Here is a 16,254-nt window from a genome sequence, read left to right on the forward strand (position 1 = left end):
TTTCCGAAATACTGTTTTTTAAACTCTTTAATTTCTTTAATTTTAGCAAGATGAATATCATATGGTTCATCTAGTATGTACTTCACGGACCCCCCCAAGTTCTCCAAAACCAAGCACCAGTTCTGTGTGTCATGGAGCATCGACATCCAGCAGCAGCTCAGTGAGTTGTTTTTTGGTATATGGAGTGGAGATTCTCATTTGATCGTGGTCTTTTTTTGTCAGCACTTCCCATTAGTTTTTAAAACCTAGTAGCAATACAATGAAAGTGCAAAATATTGTGTAAAAACAACCTTATGTAAACTGTTTTGTACAGTTAAACTCAAAGGCAGTGCTGCAAATATTAAAATTGTAATAGAAAAAAACATGAACCCTGTTCTGGTAACTGTAACAATGCTGAAATCTCTGTAGTCTTCATTAGAAGATGAAATTTGTGACTTCAAAACTGCTATGTATTTTATATTTAAAAAATCCTTCCCTGGAGCCTGAAAGTGGGGGTTTTCTTAACTGTATTTGGCTGTGATAGAATAGCAGGTAAAAATGGTTCTAAGAGTCGTCTTTTCCTTCATTATGGTGAGCCTCCTGCCTCCTCTCCTTAGGTGGAAATGTGACTGTTCTCCAGGAGGCTGTTGAGGGTTAGCTGGGACATATGCACATGTTACCTGTGTTCTGCTGATTGACTATCAGTCAGCAAAAACAGCACTTTGGCAGTGATCAGCTGTCTGCTTTATTCTCACCTCACTGGAAGGCCAAGTTTGTCCCCTCTTTGACACACCCGCACTAGACAGCGTACAGATTGGGACTTCCTCATGTAGCTGAATACCTTAAGCCAACCTCTGGGCAATACTTGAGTGCAATGAATTTTTCAGAGGGATTTTGTAAATATTTCTTTTCAAAAAGTCTAGGTTTATATTATAGTTTTTGAAATAATTGGCTTCCACTCTTATTGCTTTGCTTTATAAACTACCTGTATGCTTGTCTGCAAAGTAATTATTTTAAATCATGTTAGTACACAGTGCCAGATTCCTAATCTAGTAGAAAAAGTATCCATCAGAAAGCAGAGGGACTTTATCCATCATTCTTTCTTTCTTCCGTTCTTCAGTTGTCACTCTAGTAGGTAAAACTATCTCTTGCATGCTTTTTGTTGCAGACAGATGGGGTTGTATAGATGTTTGTTTCCATACTGACATCTGTGGCACGTTGACCTTGTTCTAATTTCTGTTCTTCAGAGCTAGTTAAGTTTGGATGGGTTTTTCTAATATTTAAACACTGTACTTTAAAAGCTAATATTAGGAGTTGGAGTTTATGAAAGCTAATATAATTATGTATGTATTAACCAAATTCTAGTGCAGGAGGCTGGTTATACTAGAACATTTGCCACCCTGCAGTCTGATCTTCATTTCTGAAAGTGTCAGGGTGACTGGCTGGCCTGCCATAATTAATTAGTTGCTTCCCAGCCTGAGAGGGCAGCAATAAGGGGTCAGGTGATAGCTTAATGGACAGCTGGGCCTCATAAGAGGACAGAGAGAGATCACTGTGGTGTAGAATCACAGGGAGCAGGCAGGATCCTGTGGAAGGCTCTGAGTTAGCATCTGTGGAAGATTGCATACTCCAGGGAACTTGGGGGCCAAGTGCTCTATCCTAGAGCCAGAAAATCTTTCAGAAGTAGCCCTGGAAGGGGCTAGGAACTAGAGCCCAGGGAGCAGGCTGAAGAGAAGCCCCCAAATGGTAGAAGAATCTTCTTCTTTGTTGGCTCTCTTCAGTTGGACTTTTGATACCCCAGAAGGGTTTACACTTGTTTGTGACTTTGCCAGAGGGCTAAGCCACATCACTAGAACTCATGGTCAGCAGGTAGAGCCCCCTTTGGGGGAAGCTAGCCCCTGGCTCCACCCCTTCCATCCATGTCTCCCCCGTGCCCCCCCCCCCAACAGGAGCATCGAGCCTCCCTCCCCCCCACCCAGAGGAGCCCCGAGTAGTCTCTCCCTCTCCCCCCCTGCCCAGCTGGAGAAGTTCTGGGCTGGCCGGAGGCCTGAGTGCACCCCTCCCTCGGCTGGAGGAGCCAGCCCCCCACTTGCCTGGAGGAGTCCTAGGCCTGCCACGCCTCCCCTTCCCCAGACCCCAAGCTGCCCGGGAAAAGCCGCAGCATCTCTTCCTGAAGAAGAACCTGAGCTTTAGATATGCCCCATTCAGATTTTGGGGCGGCTGAGGAGGCAGTATGTGCTACTCAGCTTCCTGGGTTCATCAGCAGTCTCTCTGGAGTCCAGGGAGATTACTGATGAACTCAGGAAGTTGAATAGCAGATACTGCTTTCTCAGCCGCCCTGGAACCTGCATGGGGCATAATAAAGCAAAAACTTCCCCCACCAAATCTGCAGCTGGGCATCAGCATCAGTGCTCCACTGGCCTGTTATACCTGCCACCCATGCCAGAACTGACTGGTGTCTTTGTGTGGAGTTACTGAGGTGTCTGCAGGAAGGAAATTGAGGCAGAGAACTCCTACAGTACCCTGCTCAGCCAGCAGGGGGCACTTAAAGGACAGGCATGACCTACAAAATTGGATTGTGCAATTGTTTTTAAACAATGAGAGACACTGACAACAACTACTTCTGTTAGTGATGTCCACTAGTATCTCCTTTCACTGTTAAACGTTTGATTAGAATCGTTAAGTGCTGATTTATTATGAGCCAGACCAACCCAAAAAAAAGCGCTCGTTACCCATCTCCCATTTAAATTTTTTTTTCTTTGGGAGCTGCTGGATGCTGAGCATTTTTGTAAACCTGGCTTCCTACTTCTGTGCCTGGATGGGCAGTTGCATGCTTTTTTTGAAAATCTGGCCTACTCATGGCTCCTATTTTTAAAAGGAGAAAGTTTCTTGTTGCATGTGTATACACCATATATAATTAATGAGACTTCACACAGCACACTTAAGAACATGCCTTTAATGCAAATATAGAAATACTGAGTCCCCCATAAGTGTGGTGAAAATATTAAAGGAAACTATTTTATTTTAAGAACTCAGAACATTCTGGATCGACAACTCCATCACCCACAAGCCAAGAATCTTTATCTACATCTATAAACTCTAGCTCAGATGGAGTGAGGCATCGTAACCTTCCACAAGCACAAAGCAATCCTGTGCAAAGTCACCAGTTCCCATATTTAATGCAAGGGTAAGTGAATTTGAAGTAATCCTCAAAATCATGTTATAGTGCTGTTTATATTTTTTGCTGTAGATACCTCCTTTTCACTTTTTAGGTTTTTAGTTGAAATTATGGTTACTCCATAGTCTATGATGGAATGACTTGTAATTAATATTATGATTTTCAGAATTCCTGTAATCAATCTTATGTATCTTCTTTGATTGTTTGTTTATCTAAGAGTAAGTCCCTGGGTAAGCATTATCAATGCTGCCTTCCATGCGATTTCCTTTTCTGTCCTGCCCTCATACACTTTGCCTCTTCTGCTGATGCTCTCTTACTTTTGGGTGGTGTGACTGATATCCCCATTTGTGGTTGAAACACAAGCAAATAAATCCACTAAGGATCAGCTGATGTTTTTTCCTCATTGCTGGTATTTTAATCAACAAGATTACCTAACATTAAATTCATACAAGAACAATGTTGACTCTTAATTTTTTTATGGCATACACACATCCAGAAAAGCAGTTTGACACCTCGCTCCTGGTCCACATTGGATTGAACTGTAGAAGTAATTCACAGATATCCTGGATAACAGATATAAGAGGCGGTCTTATATTGGTGTGCAGCATAACCTAACAGACTATTTGCAGGTTCTGCTAGGAAGAAAAAGATCTGCTTTGTTATTTGGTAGGAAAATTTATGTATTATGTTGCACTGTGAACATTTATTCCTTGGGTAAATAGTGACACACTTGCCTTTGAGGAAACTGGATCAGGCTAGCTTGACTGTCAGGGAAACTGCTCAATGTAGAGCAATAAGCTCATTCTCAAGGTAACTTGTGGTATGTTCATCATACATAGGGGATTGTCTTATAAATCTTTTTTTGGGCGGGGGGAGGAGCCTGGGGGAAGGTTGGATAAATTCAGCTTTTCACATGAACTTGCCATACAGGGCATAAACATTTCACTAGCGTGCAATCTAAATAAATGATGAACTGGATCATTTGTCCCTCTCACCTGCAGACTGACACTAAAGTCCTTATACCGAAGTCCAGGTGACTTGGAATGCTTAAACCTAGAGACATGGCTAAGGGGTCAGTCAAAGTGAACTGTAAAAAGTTATTTGATGATTTCTCTAAAGAATAATTTAATGGAACATTGTCAAGTTGATCCAAATTTTTAAAAAAATCTTTTGCTATGGGTTACTGGACACCAGACCCACTAATTGGTGAGGGATTATTCCATACCAGTACCAATCCTGTCTGCTGTCTTTTTGCAGACAGAAGCCCTCTTAATGTCTTGGGCTACTTTGCAGCCATTAGCCCCTCTGTTTTTTTACTAGAGAGAGCAGAGTCTAAGATTGTACATTGATTACATTTCTGAGTGACAGGGAGGATGATGATGTCCACAGTGACTGAGGAAGGTGAGAGCGGTTAAAAGCTCTGTTCCATCCCTTTTGTGGATGCCAAGCATCAGCTTATATTCATGTCAGGAAGACAGGCAGAGATGTTAGTTTGGACAGAAGGAGAGCTGAGTCATCAGCATAGATAACTATGTACATGTAGCAGTAGCATGTTATCAAAGACCGCTTACGATTAGGCTAGGCCCTCTCACCTATAATCCCTTATTTCTGTGGCTCTGTAGTCACAAAATAAATTGACAATAAAATAGTCATATTGCTCTTTAATAATTCTAAACAACTGGTTTAGGTAAATGGAGCAACATATCTTTAAAAATAAGAGTACCCTGTACACTTATTACAAAAGGACTATGTTGGAAATCTTAAGATTTCTTACTAGTTGCTTACTTAAAATGAGACTGTTTTGGTTTCTTGAATAGACAGTATTTTGCTCCACTGCAAAATCCTCTTCCAAACTATGCATACACAAACTACATGGACAACACAATGGTCACCTTTCAGACACACACAGACAGGCCAAGGAAATCCAACTTAGAAATAAAGTGCATTCTGATGTTTATCATAGTAGGTCACGAGCAGCCTCTTACAAAACTTACTAAGAAATCCAAATTCTTCCCACAGAAAAGAATCTTTCTAGTTTTATTCATCTGAGGCACACCCTCTGTTTGAAGCCATTCTCAATCTGATCTCCATCACTTAGGCTGTGTCCGCACCGTGCTGCAGTTTGGACTGCAGGGATGTGAATTGCAATGTCCCCCCCCACCCAAGTGCTGTACTGTAACTGCCCATGTGAATGGTGTTGACATAAACATGGGGTAGTTACAGTGGGTGTGTGCTGCAGTTTGCACTCCTGCAGTCTGAAGTGTAGGGCTATGTAGACAAACCCCCAGATAATGTGTGTAAGTTTAGGTAGGGGTGTGGCTTTTTCAAAGCAACTTTTGAGGTTAGGTCAGGAATGTGTAAATAGTCACACATCTTGCATCCTCTCCATTTGCAACTTGCTTTCCTGGTTTGTAGGGATTTTATATGATGGGAGAAAACTCCCATCTTGTAAAGAAATTTTTTTTCCAAAAAGCAAAATATAGAATATATACAAAAGGACCAGAGGAGATAATTTGAAATTTGTCATTTTGATATCCAAGCACGTTAGAAGATTAGAGGTGACACTGACAACATTGGGGAGGTGGTTTTGCTTCCTGTTAGTTTGGGGAAGAGACAGTTTGGCTGAATAATGTAGGAGACGAAATGGTGTGTGGGGGAGGCTGGGGAACCCCATAAACGTGAGCCAAAGGATACTGTATAGATGTGCACCTCCGGTGTAGAAAAGGATTGTCAAACTCCTTGCTAGTGTGATGTATTTAACTGGCCTTCATGATGCTCGGACTCTGCAAAGTGTAAAAATGACCTGGTGCATTGCTGTCTTAGTCTGAAACAGCTCTGCAAGTTGTGAACTGAACCAATTTATTGCAATGAGGTTTGAGCTCTGAAGACAGTGACAGCAGCAGGACTCACATTGCGAAATAACTTCAGGCACACATTTGCATGTGCAAATGGTTAAATAAACAGAAGGCAGATAAATGCTCTCTACCATTTTACTTCAATTGATAATACTGACTATCGCAGTTAGTTAACTAAAAATTGAGTTGCTGTATAAGGATCACATACTGTTTGTGCTAACCTTCCATTGCCACTTTGAAATTAACCTGTTGAGGCTGATATCGCCCGAACCTATGGACAATAAATAATTCAGCAGTCTCCACAAAACAAGTTTTAACAGCTCTGTGGTAGAACCCCCTTATATCCAGGACAACCATTGGTGCTCACCAATTGCTTCACGAAATGAAATATTGGGAAGATAGTTCAGAACAAATACCATGTTCTGAATAAAAGTTAAATAGGGCTCGAAAAATATTTGATGTATCCTAAGACTAAACCTACTAGCCAGAGTGAAAACTACCTGTGCCATTTCCCCACCAAAGGTATTCCTATTGCCACATATTCATTCCTGCACCAGTAAATCAACAGTGCCACTCCTCTATGCACCATTCACTAATCTTATTCTCCCCTGCAAAAAATATACCTTTTCCAAAACCTTATTCCCAGACATAGCTCATTTAGTACATTTTGGGTTTTTCCTTTACACTCAAAATTTAAACCTGGGTCCCTCCAAACTAATGAATTCTGGGCTCTCTTCCCACCCTCAACCACTTAAGAAGTTTTGGGCTTCTTGTCTCTTTGGAGGGATGTTCTGAGGCTGCGGTCACTCATGGACATGCTGGTGCTCCTTGGCCTCATACAACTCCATTCTTCTGTGGCTGCTTCTGTTCTGCTTGCTTTTCCTCTGCTGTGGGAATAGCAGCAGAGGCAGTTCCAGCTTGTTCTGCTCTGCTTTTATGCTCTTCCACTGCTTCCAAACTCCTGGACTACTCTGCTTCCTGCCTCTTCTCCCTTCCATTCTGAGGGAAAAGTGGAAGCTTCTCATGCTCCTTCTTTTCCTCTCCCTTCCAGAGAGAGTGCACTAATTCTTTACTTGGGAGGGACTGTTACTTTTTTGGTTAAATATTGTTTTTCCATTCTGCCATGCAGTGTATTTGAGTTCTAAGCATTGCCCATGTATTTTCCCCAAATGCCCTTGTTGATCGCTTTCAAATGTGTTGGCTGTGTACTTATTTTTATACTAGCATCTGCTGAGTTTTCCAAGTATATCAAATATAGCTTGAGAAGTTAGCACTGCAGAGTGCTTCTCTGAAGCCAAGATTTCTTTGAGTGATAAGAAATGAGAAACTCAGTGGGCCTCCGAGTTTGACATTATTAGGTATGAAAGTGCATCTTGCCTCTCAGAAAATGTAGTCTCCAGTAATCAATAATAAAGCATGCAAATTGTTTTGGTGTGAGAGAAGCAGAAATAGCTTAGGACACTGTATTATTAAAGTCTCTAGTAGTCTTGGCTTAACTGTGACCATCTTCTTTTTCTGTTCCTTCCTCTCCCTTCAAGATTTTTTTAAGACTGTCATAAATTTTCGAATGTGGTATGAAGTGGAGTCTCAAATTCCAAACACCACTTCCAAGCAGCACCGCTGTGCGGGAGGAAAAAAATTATTATTTTTAAAACTGTAAACAAGCTTGGTTTCTTGAAATGTGCTCCAGATCACAAAAATGAAGAACTTGCTAGAGTAAATTCAGAGCTTATTACTGGAGAGTGGAGCACAACTAAAAGAAAACTAAACTATACCAAATATTAAAAAAAGGGACTTGCTAAACTCCTACAAATTGTCTCAGCATAATACCAAGGAAGCACTGATATCCAGGGGTTCAATTGAGGAGCCATACATGAACTATACATAGAAAACGACAGGGTCTAAATTAGCTGTTACCTCTCAAAGAGATCTTGGAGTCATTGTGGATAATTCTCTGAAAATATCCACTCAGTGTGCAGCGGCAGCCAAAAAAGCGAACAGAATGCTGGGAATAATTAAGACAGGGATAGATAATAACATGTTGCTTCTATATAAATCCATGGTACGCCCACATCTTGAATACTGTGTGCAGATGTGGTCGCTTCATCTCAAAAAAGATATTTATATTTATTGGAATGGGAAAAGGTTCAGAAAAGGACAACAAAAATGATTAGGGATATGGAACGGCTTCCGTATGAGGAGAGATTAATAAGACTGGGACTTTGCAGCTTGGAAAAGAGACTGCTAAGGGGAGATATGATTGAGGTCTAAAAAATCATGACTTGTGTAGAGTAAGTAGATAAGGAAGTGTTGTTTTACTACTTCTCATAACACAAAAACTAGGGGTCACCAAATTAAATTAATAGGCAGCAGGTTTAAAACAAATAAAAGGAAGTATTTCTTCACACAACACACAGTCAACCTGTGGAGCTCCTTGCCAGAGGATGTTTTGAAAGCCAAGACCATAACTAGGTTCCAAAAAGAACTCAATAAATTCACGGAGGATAGGTCCGTCAATGGCTATTAGCCAGGATGGGCAGGGATGGTGTCCCAAGCCTCTGTTTGCAAGAAGCTGGGAATGAACCACAGGGGATGGATCACTTGATGATTACCTGTTCTGTTCATTCCCTCTGGGGCACCTGGCACTGGCCACTGTCAGAAAATGGGATACTGGGCTGGATGGACCTTTGGTCTGTAGGGCCGTTCTTCTGAAGAAGGGGGGAGTAATGACACTCTCCCAAGTTTACTTCCTGTGCCAAACTCATCTCACTTGGGATTTCAAAAGGAGACGCCACTCTGTACATTTTCATAATATGATCTCTTCTTTCTTGAGTGCTTTGGGCAGTGAACAAAGATGAAAAATTCCTTCAAAAATATTGATAGCTTATGCTCCTTTCAGAAATATGGTTTTCATTTATTTGCATTCTCAGTGGACACAACCTTAAAAATGTGGAACTTATCTTTGCGTTCAAAAAGGTAAATATTTACTTTACCCTTAAATGACAGCTTATTTGTCAGGACACAAGATGACATCCTTAGAAAAAAGTACTGATTTGCTAAGCCATTGTCACAGACCCAACTTGACCCTGCTGATGTCACGGAGCCTGCCAGTTCAATTTCTGGAATTTATAAAGAAACAAAAAAGCTATTTTCAGTTTTGTGTGAATGTTAATTTGGTTAATGAGAACATTTGTATATATTTCCAATTCTGTGCAGTATTTGCTTTTTGTTCACTCTGGGTAAATTAGATAATAGCGTAAAGAACTTGATACAAATCTGTCAGATGGGCTATGTGGTAGGGTGAGGGAATTGCATGATGCCTTGTGCTCAGATTAACAGCAAATCAGTTCACACGGGTACCCTTCCTCTCATATCAGGGAAGAATAATGTTTTTAGCATCTTCCACTCCTCCTTCCTCTCATTTGACTTTCCTTGCCTATCTGAATACCTGGGTGGGCTAGTGAGATCTCTTGGTGTAACACTTTTCCAACCAGTGATCTACCCAGAACAGAATTGTAGCCTGCCGTGTATTTGCGGTATTTTCTACTGTTGCTAACTGCAATATGAATAAACTTTTTAAAACTATTGCTTTATGCTATAATACTGTCCTGAAAAATCGATTGAAAGATGCCATAAGAAACCCCAGAGTTTTTTGGGAAGACTTTGGAATCTAGGAGTTTCCATTTAGGAGTTTCTTTATTTTTTTGCATGTGAACTTAATGCATGGGAAAGGTTCCCTAGGGCAGTGATTTCCAAACTTTTTGAATCGCGCACCCCCAAGGCCAGCTCTAGGGAAGCAAAAAAAAAAAGAGAGAGAGTTGCCGCCGGTGTGCCACCTGAGATGGAGCCGGTGTGCCACCTGAGATGGAGCAGGGAGAGCTGAGGTGCCGCCGAAGAATCGAAGGTCCAGGAGCGCTGCTGCCGCTGTGCTGGCAGCGCTCCTCCTGCTGCGCACTCCCAGGGATGGTATTGCTCACACCCCACTTTGGAGACCTCTGCCCTAGGGAACAAAGTTCTTTTATCCACAAAAGAGACTGCAGGAGCAGTATTAGAGTAAGGTTACCCACCATGCTCTTCCAGCATCTTGCAACCAGGATGCAAAGGGGCCACTTCTGGGGGTGAGAGGGTAGCTTGCTTTCTATGTCCAGTCAATCCTTGCTGATTCGGTGGTTGTGAATAGTGATATTTCTATCATTGCTTCCAAAAGAGAAAGCTGTAATAGAGTTAAAGTACATTTTAATCAATTCCCTGCCATTGCATTGGATATTTGCACACCTCAGTCTGTTTTGTTTTCTGCCTGTGGCACATAACAGTCTCACTGTAATACTTTGGTCTAATTTCAGTTGTTGGGTTTAGTGTGCACGTGGTGTTGGTGGACTGTCATATGCAGGAGCTCAGGATATATGATCTCGTAGTCCTTTCTGGCTTTAAACGCTGATAGTTCCTTGAATTGCCTGTAGTAGTGGGTTCTGAACATGTGAAGTCTTCTGGTGCAGATAATCCCTCCCTATAATATATACAAATGTTTGATCAGCAGCTCTGATTTAAGAAGTTTTTCTAATAATGAAATAATTAACAATGATTATTTGGCCATAAACCCATTAGTCAATGTAGGTAATGATAGAGTTTCTAGATGCAACAAATGTTTTTTAGAATGGAAATAATGGTACATTCAAATGAGGATTGATCACATAATTGTGGTGACCTTTTATCTCTGACAAAGAGCTCTTCATTTTGCACAGTAATGGATGATGGAATCAGGTATTTATCCAAAGGATGTCTTCACAATTTTATTGATACTGAATTGTCTCATGGAGCACATGAAGAAAAAAGTACCCAGTGTAATCTATATTCTAGAATAATAAATGCATTTGTAATTATTAATAGCCAAAGTCTGAATGGTGGGTTTTTTTGTTTTGTTTTGCTTTTAATTCACTGTAGCAACATAGGCAACCAGTTTCCAGGTCAAGGTGTTTCTACTGGATTTCCAATGTACCCTGCATTCAGCCCATTACAGATGATATGGTGGCAACAAATGTATGCACGTCAGTACTACATGCAATAGTAAGTTATTTCATGTATCGTCTTAGTGCACCTACCACGATGACAACCTGCCATAAAAAAAACTAGATAGCTGCTGTTTGTGTGACTGAAATGTCTGTGCCTTGCCTCTTTTATTAATCTGGTTTTACTGTTTTATACTTAATTTGGCTATTAAATTAAAAATGACTTAGCCTGCTTCTAAAAATGTATTCCTTTTAAAGTTTTGATTGAGAGTGGAATTCTTCTGTTTGTTTGAAAGTATCTTTATTAACATTCACCTTTGGAATTGTTGTGATACAAACATTAGTCTCATTGGGCTCTTGTACTGCCCAGGCAACACTTCTGTGAGATGGGATTAGCTATTAAAAGGCTCAAATCACAATTATCATTAAAAATTTTTTGTCTTCAAGTAGAGGTTAGCAAGACCCAGAAAAAATCTCTCATGCCAAGTAAAATGGATTCCATTGGTTTTTAAGCCAAAAAGCAAGGGAAGTAGCCCTGTTGAATGTCGGTGCATCATGCTGAATGAGAATTTGGCTCCTCTCTCCCACCTTACTCAGTTGGCGGTGGGGCTTGGAACATTATGGCGACAGCACACAACTGCTGACTGAGGGGTAATGCCACGTGTCACTCTAATAATCTCTGCTACTGAGTGCATGGAGTGGGCATAGTCTTTGTCCAACAGAAGCAGTGTCCTCAACTGGGAAGAGGGTTATAATAAAGGCCAAATCTCCCCTACTTTCACCTTGTTGTGTCCAGATACTGCAGCTTTGATTCTGTGCTAGATCACACAATCATCTGAGACCCTGGTGAAGACCTACTTATTACCAGATAACAAAAAGGTTCTTTAAAGATGAAATTTTGTATTATTTTCCAAACTTTTATGTTTTACTCAAAAAGTAAAGAGCTTTTACTTAAACTAATGCTGTGCGTCTCTTTCTGGAGGAAGAGGGAAAATATAGTTGAATTAATTTTGGGGGTTTTTTGCTTGTATGTATCTAAATTTATTTGAGAATGTTTATATTTGGTATAAAATGAAGGGAAAAGATAAGTGAGAGCTGCCAGGTCTCTGTACAGAGGTACTATCGAAAGAAGAGGAATTTGGCATATATTTTATATACTGTAGTTAAGATCTCAAGTTTCCTAGGTGCTTCAGCTGGCATTTTTCTCTATACAAAAGAGCTGGAAGGAAGCTTTGGTTTAAATATTATTACTTCTGATACAAAGCTAGCTTTTCAGAAAACATATTTTTAAATTTCAGTCAAGCTGCAGTTTCAGCCCAGGCGACATCCAGCACTGAGCCAGTCAGATCAGCCGTCGCGCAGCCTGTAAATTCAGAGCATGTTCCTGCAAATGAGCCCCCAGCAGTGCCAAACGTAGCAGCACAGGAGAACAGGCCTGTAAACCAGAATGTTCAAATGAATGCACAAGGAGGTCCAGTGGTGAATGAGGAGGACTTCAATCGAGACTGGTTAGACTGGATGTACACGTTCTCTAGAGCAGCTATTCTCCTCAGCATTGTATACTTTTATTCTTCCTTCAGTCGGTTTGTCATGGTGATGGGAGCCATGCTACTGGTTTATTTGTGAGTAAAAAAAATTCAGTTATGAATAGCTAGCTGTAGTTTAGATTATCAGTGTATGACTATCATTGTAAGTTAACTTTTAAAGGTGTGATATTGGATCACTTTACAGAATTCCAACTTAAACGTGAACTCTAAAGAATTTGTAAAAGAGAAGAATTAATGATAATCATTAACAGGGCACATACAGAAACTTGGCTTTCAAACAGATGTTCAGATGTAGTCTCAAAATATAGAATTCTTGAGTTCTGGATTCCCTTTTTCCCTGTAAGAACTGACGGGCATCACACCTAGAACATGCTGCTTTTTGGGTATTGGTGATGTCAACTTATCAACTGTTGCAGGGAAAACAGAGAATTATGGGAACAGAACTTAAGAGGTGAGTGAAGGAAGAATTGAATTTCATTCAATTGATTTCCAAAGCATGTGTTTGCATTGGCGTAAATTACATATTGTTACTGGTTGGAGATCTTAAAGGTGAACTGTACAGCTGAACTCAGTTTTGAATTAAGCACAGATATAATTACTAAATGCTCCCAGTAACTTGTATGGGCTCAGTGAAGACACTCCAGAATACAACATTCAGGGGCATTGTAGATACCGGAAAAGAAAAGCTTTACAGATTTTTTTTTTTTTTTTAAAAATGGAAGCTACTGCCTTTTGCTACCAAATTTCATTAACAATGACACTGAGGTTTAATGAATTTAAAAATACCATCTCAGCCAGGGTGAAGGCGTTTAGTGTGATCTGGATGGAAGTGGAAAGTGCCAGAAATACTTAATGGTTACATAGCACATTCATCTTGGGCTACTTTCAAGAGGTAATTTTTAAGGAATTAAACTTGAAAAGATCTGCATTTAAGATTTTTGAATTCTCAACTTAAGATATGGTTGATTCTGCTACGTCATTGTGCTAACAGCTGTTGGTTAAATTTTCAATCGGCTTTTCCCCCACAAGGATAGCCTTAATTATAATGACTTAAAACTGCCAGTCAGAAACATCATTAAAACTGAGTAGCTCATGAACAAAATATTCACTTGCACACATTACCATGATCACTGACATCAATAAATTATCGTGGTGGTGGTTGCGGTTGTTGTTGTGTTTATTTTGGACAGGCAAGTAGGAAAAAAAACTGAGCAGAATTTTTCAGTGCTTACCTAAAATAACATAGGTATTAGCTGTTCTAAGAAGCATTTTATTCTTTATTTGGGCTAACAGGGATCTGTTCAGTTAGTTTTGTTACTTAGAAATAATGCTCAGACTCCAGTATTCCCCCAACAGTCTAATCAAGATGAAGAATGGATTATCTGTTCTTAATCTGCAAGTAAGTTTAATGAGACTTGGTCATGTAGATAGCAGTTATTTTCCCATTGTAGAAATTTCATAAGCAAGTTTACAATTTAGAGAGACAAGGCTTTTAATTGTTCATTTTATTAAATAGACACCAAGCTGGATGGTTCCCCTTTAGGCAAGAGGGAGGCCAGCAACAGGCAGCCAATAACAATGCAGAAGTGAACCGTGATGAACAAAATGTAAATAACCCTGACCTTGAGGAGATGGTAGGTGACTGTCAACTTGGATGTTCCATGTTTTCCTGTATTCGCTCACCTTCAGATAATCTGTATTTGTAACTGAATAGTAGTACAAAATTCAGCTTGAATCAGAAGGGAATGAGGATAGAAATGCACTTCGCTTTCTTTTTTTTTTTTTTAACAAAAAAGTAACCTTAATACGTGGGATGGGCAGAAAGGAAATGAGTTTGTTTTTAAATGTTTAATGATTAAAGCCTTATTATGAAAAACCAGATCAATACTGCCCTCATCTTCGTCTATAGTATTTAATAGAGAATTGCTAGTTATTTACTCCACTGTTGAATGGGTTGTATGTTTATGCTAGTAGATCCTTCACAGGGAATTGCCCTGTTAATAGGGTTACTTTATGTAGGAAAATATTTCCATTAATATATTCTGCCTCTTTATTAAAGCAATTAAACCATTTAGACAATTTCTGTTTTAAAAGGAGCGTCTTATGGACGATGGGATTGATGAAGAGAGTGGAGAAGATGCAGGTGAAGATGGCAATACAGAGCAGCGTCCTGGATTCATGGCTTCAGCTTGGTCCTTCATCACCACCTTCTTCACATCGCTTATCCCTGAAGGACCTCCACAGGTTGGCAATTAAGCTCAAGAGGAACTGTGCCAGGCAGCATTAGCAGCTGTACATAGAAGAGGGAGCTGAATCTAGGGGGTATTTTAAATACAGTGCAATTTCAAAAGATTTATAATAACTTTTTGATCATGGTGCACAAAAATGTGTATTTTTTTCCCTTTTGGCTTTCTCATGCATATGAATATTTTAAGCACAAGTGGACTACTAATTTTTTTTAAGTTCTTCTTTTTTCTAAAGAAGATTAAATGTAAAAATACTGGTCTTCCATGTTTTATCTTAATTTTAGTTGTACATTACACTGAGACAAGAAGTTTGTAGGTTGTGTGCATGATTATTCCTTTGAAGAGCTGTTAAAGTATAAATGTCAACAACGAAAACCTTTTTAAAAATGAGATTTATCCTCCTGGTAAATTTAACTTAACTGAGTCTTCCTAATAGTCTTAATCACTATATAAATCCTAATAGTCTTAATCACTATATAAATCCTTGTCTGAGTTTTGTGTTTATGGCATCCCCAAAAGAATTCTATTCGGACAAAGCATTACCTGCTAATGGTATGTTTTTTCTTATGCCATAAAGTACTAAACCTCTCATGTAAGAAGCTAGAAAGTTTAAATATCTTGAGGCTATATAGCCAGTTTCAATACATTTTGGGGTGATTTTCTTTTTTAGACAGCTCTTCAAAGAAAATTAACAGTGATAAAGTACATCATCAATGTTTGATACATACAGTACTTTTTTAAAAAAAAGATGTACTGGAAAATAGACATATGTAATTAGTTTTTTAATAAAAACCAAGTTACAGTAACCCTTATGGATGCTTATTCCTAGAAATACAACCTTTTATCTTAAGTGCAAAAACCTACATGTACACATCATTAAGGATGAGAACACATGAATCACAAAACTGAAATTATATGGTTACAACAGCCATATTGCACATAGTGAATAAAGGTATATATTTATAATGGCAGAGGTAATGTGGTAGATAGTTTATCAATTTTATGATTCTGTACTTTTAAACTATTTATTTCAATGTAGCAGAAACACAATGTTTTGCATTCTTTTTGGGATAAAACTAAAGATGGTAAGTAGCCTTTAAATGAGAGAAATAATGCATTACACATCCGTGGCACAATCCCTTACTGTATGCATTAAAGTCAGGAAGTAACTCTTTCCTTACCCAATTAATAGTTGAACTACACAGTTAAATTTAACACTTTATTTTTGGATTCCCACAGCTCTTGTATGTTTTGTACTTGATTACTTCAGAAATGGCTGAACAGATGATGCTCACTTAATAATAAAATAAAATAAGGAATTCCTATCTTGGCTCTGCCCAAACATTAAGTTTCAACCCAAAGGACAAAGTTAGGAGAATTTATGAACAAGTGAAAAACAAGGCTTTAAAATGGCCTGCCCTTATCAGTATTAACTATTGAAAG

General features: G+C 39.3%; 1 protein-coding gene across 2 annotated transcripts in view; it reads left to right on the plus strand.

Annotated features, from left to right (window-relative positions):
• Nucleotides 1–15,541, plus strand: part of HERPUD2 (HERPUD family member 2) — a 28,672-nt gene extending 13,131 nt beyond the window's left edge. Inside the window, exons 3-8 of one of the 2 annotated variants that reach the window (XM_084620749.1) lie at nucleotides 47–160; nucleotides 3,009–3,166; nucleotides 10,954–11,076; nucleotides 12,317–12,640; nucleotides 14,082–14,199; nucleotides 14,660–15,541. In XM_084620749.1, the coding sequence (XP_084476875.1) occupies nucleotides 47–160; nucleotides 3,009–3,166; nucleotides 10,954–11,076; nucleotides 12,317–12,640; nucleotides 14,082–14,199; nucleotides 14,660–14,821 (999 nt within the window). In that variant the 3' untranslated portion in view covers nucleotides 14,822–15,541. The remainder of the gene's footprint in view (nucleotides 1–46; nucleotides 161–3,008; nucleotides 3,167–10,953; nucleotides 11,077–12,316; nucleotides 12,641–14,081; nucleotides 14,200–14,659) is intronic. The other variant, XM_084620748.1, reaches the window with a different exon arrangement.
• The last annotated feature ends 713 nt before the right edge of the window (nucleotides 15,542–16,254 follow it).

This window comes from Lepidochelys olivacea, assembly GCF_965140295.1.
Source record: "Lepidochelys olivacea isolate rLepOli2 genome assembly, chromosome: 2".
Taxonomy (NCBI): Eukaryota; Metazoa; Chordata; order Testudines; family Cheloniidae; genus Lepidochelys; species Lepidochelys olivacea.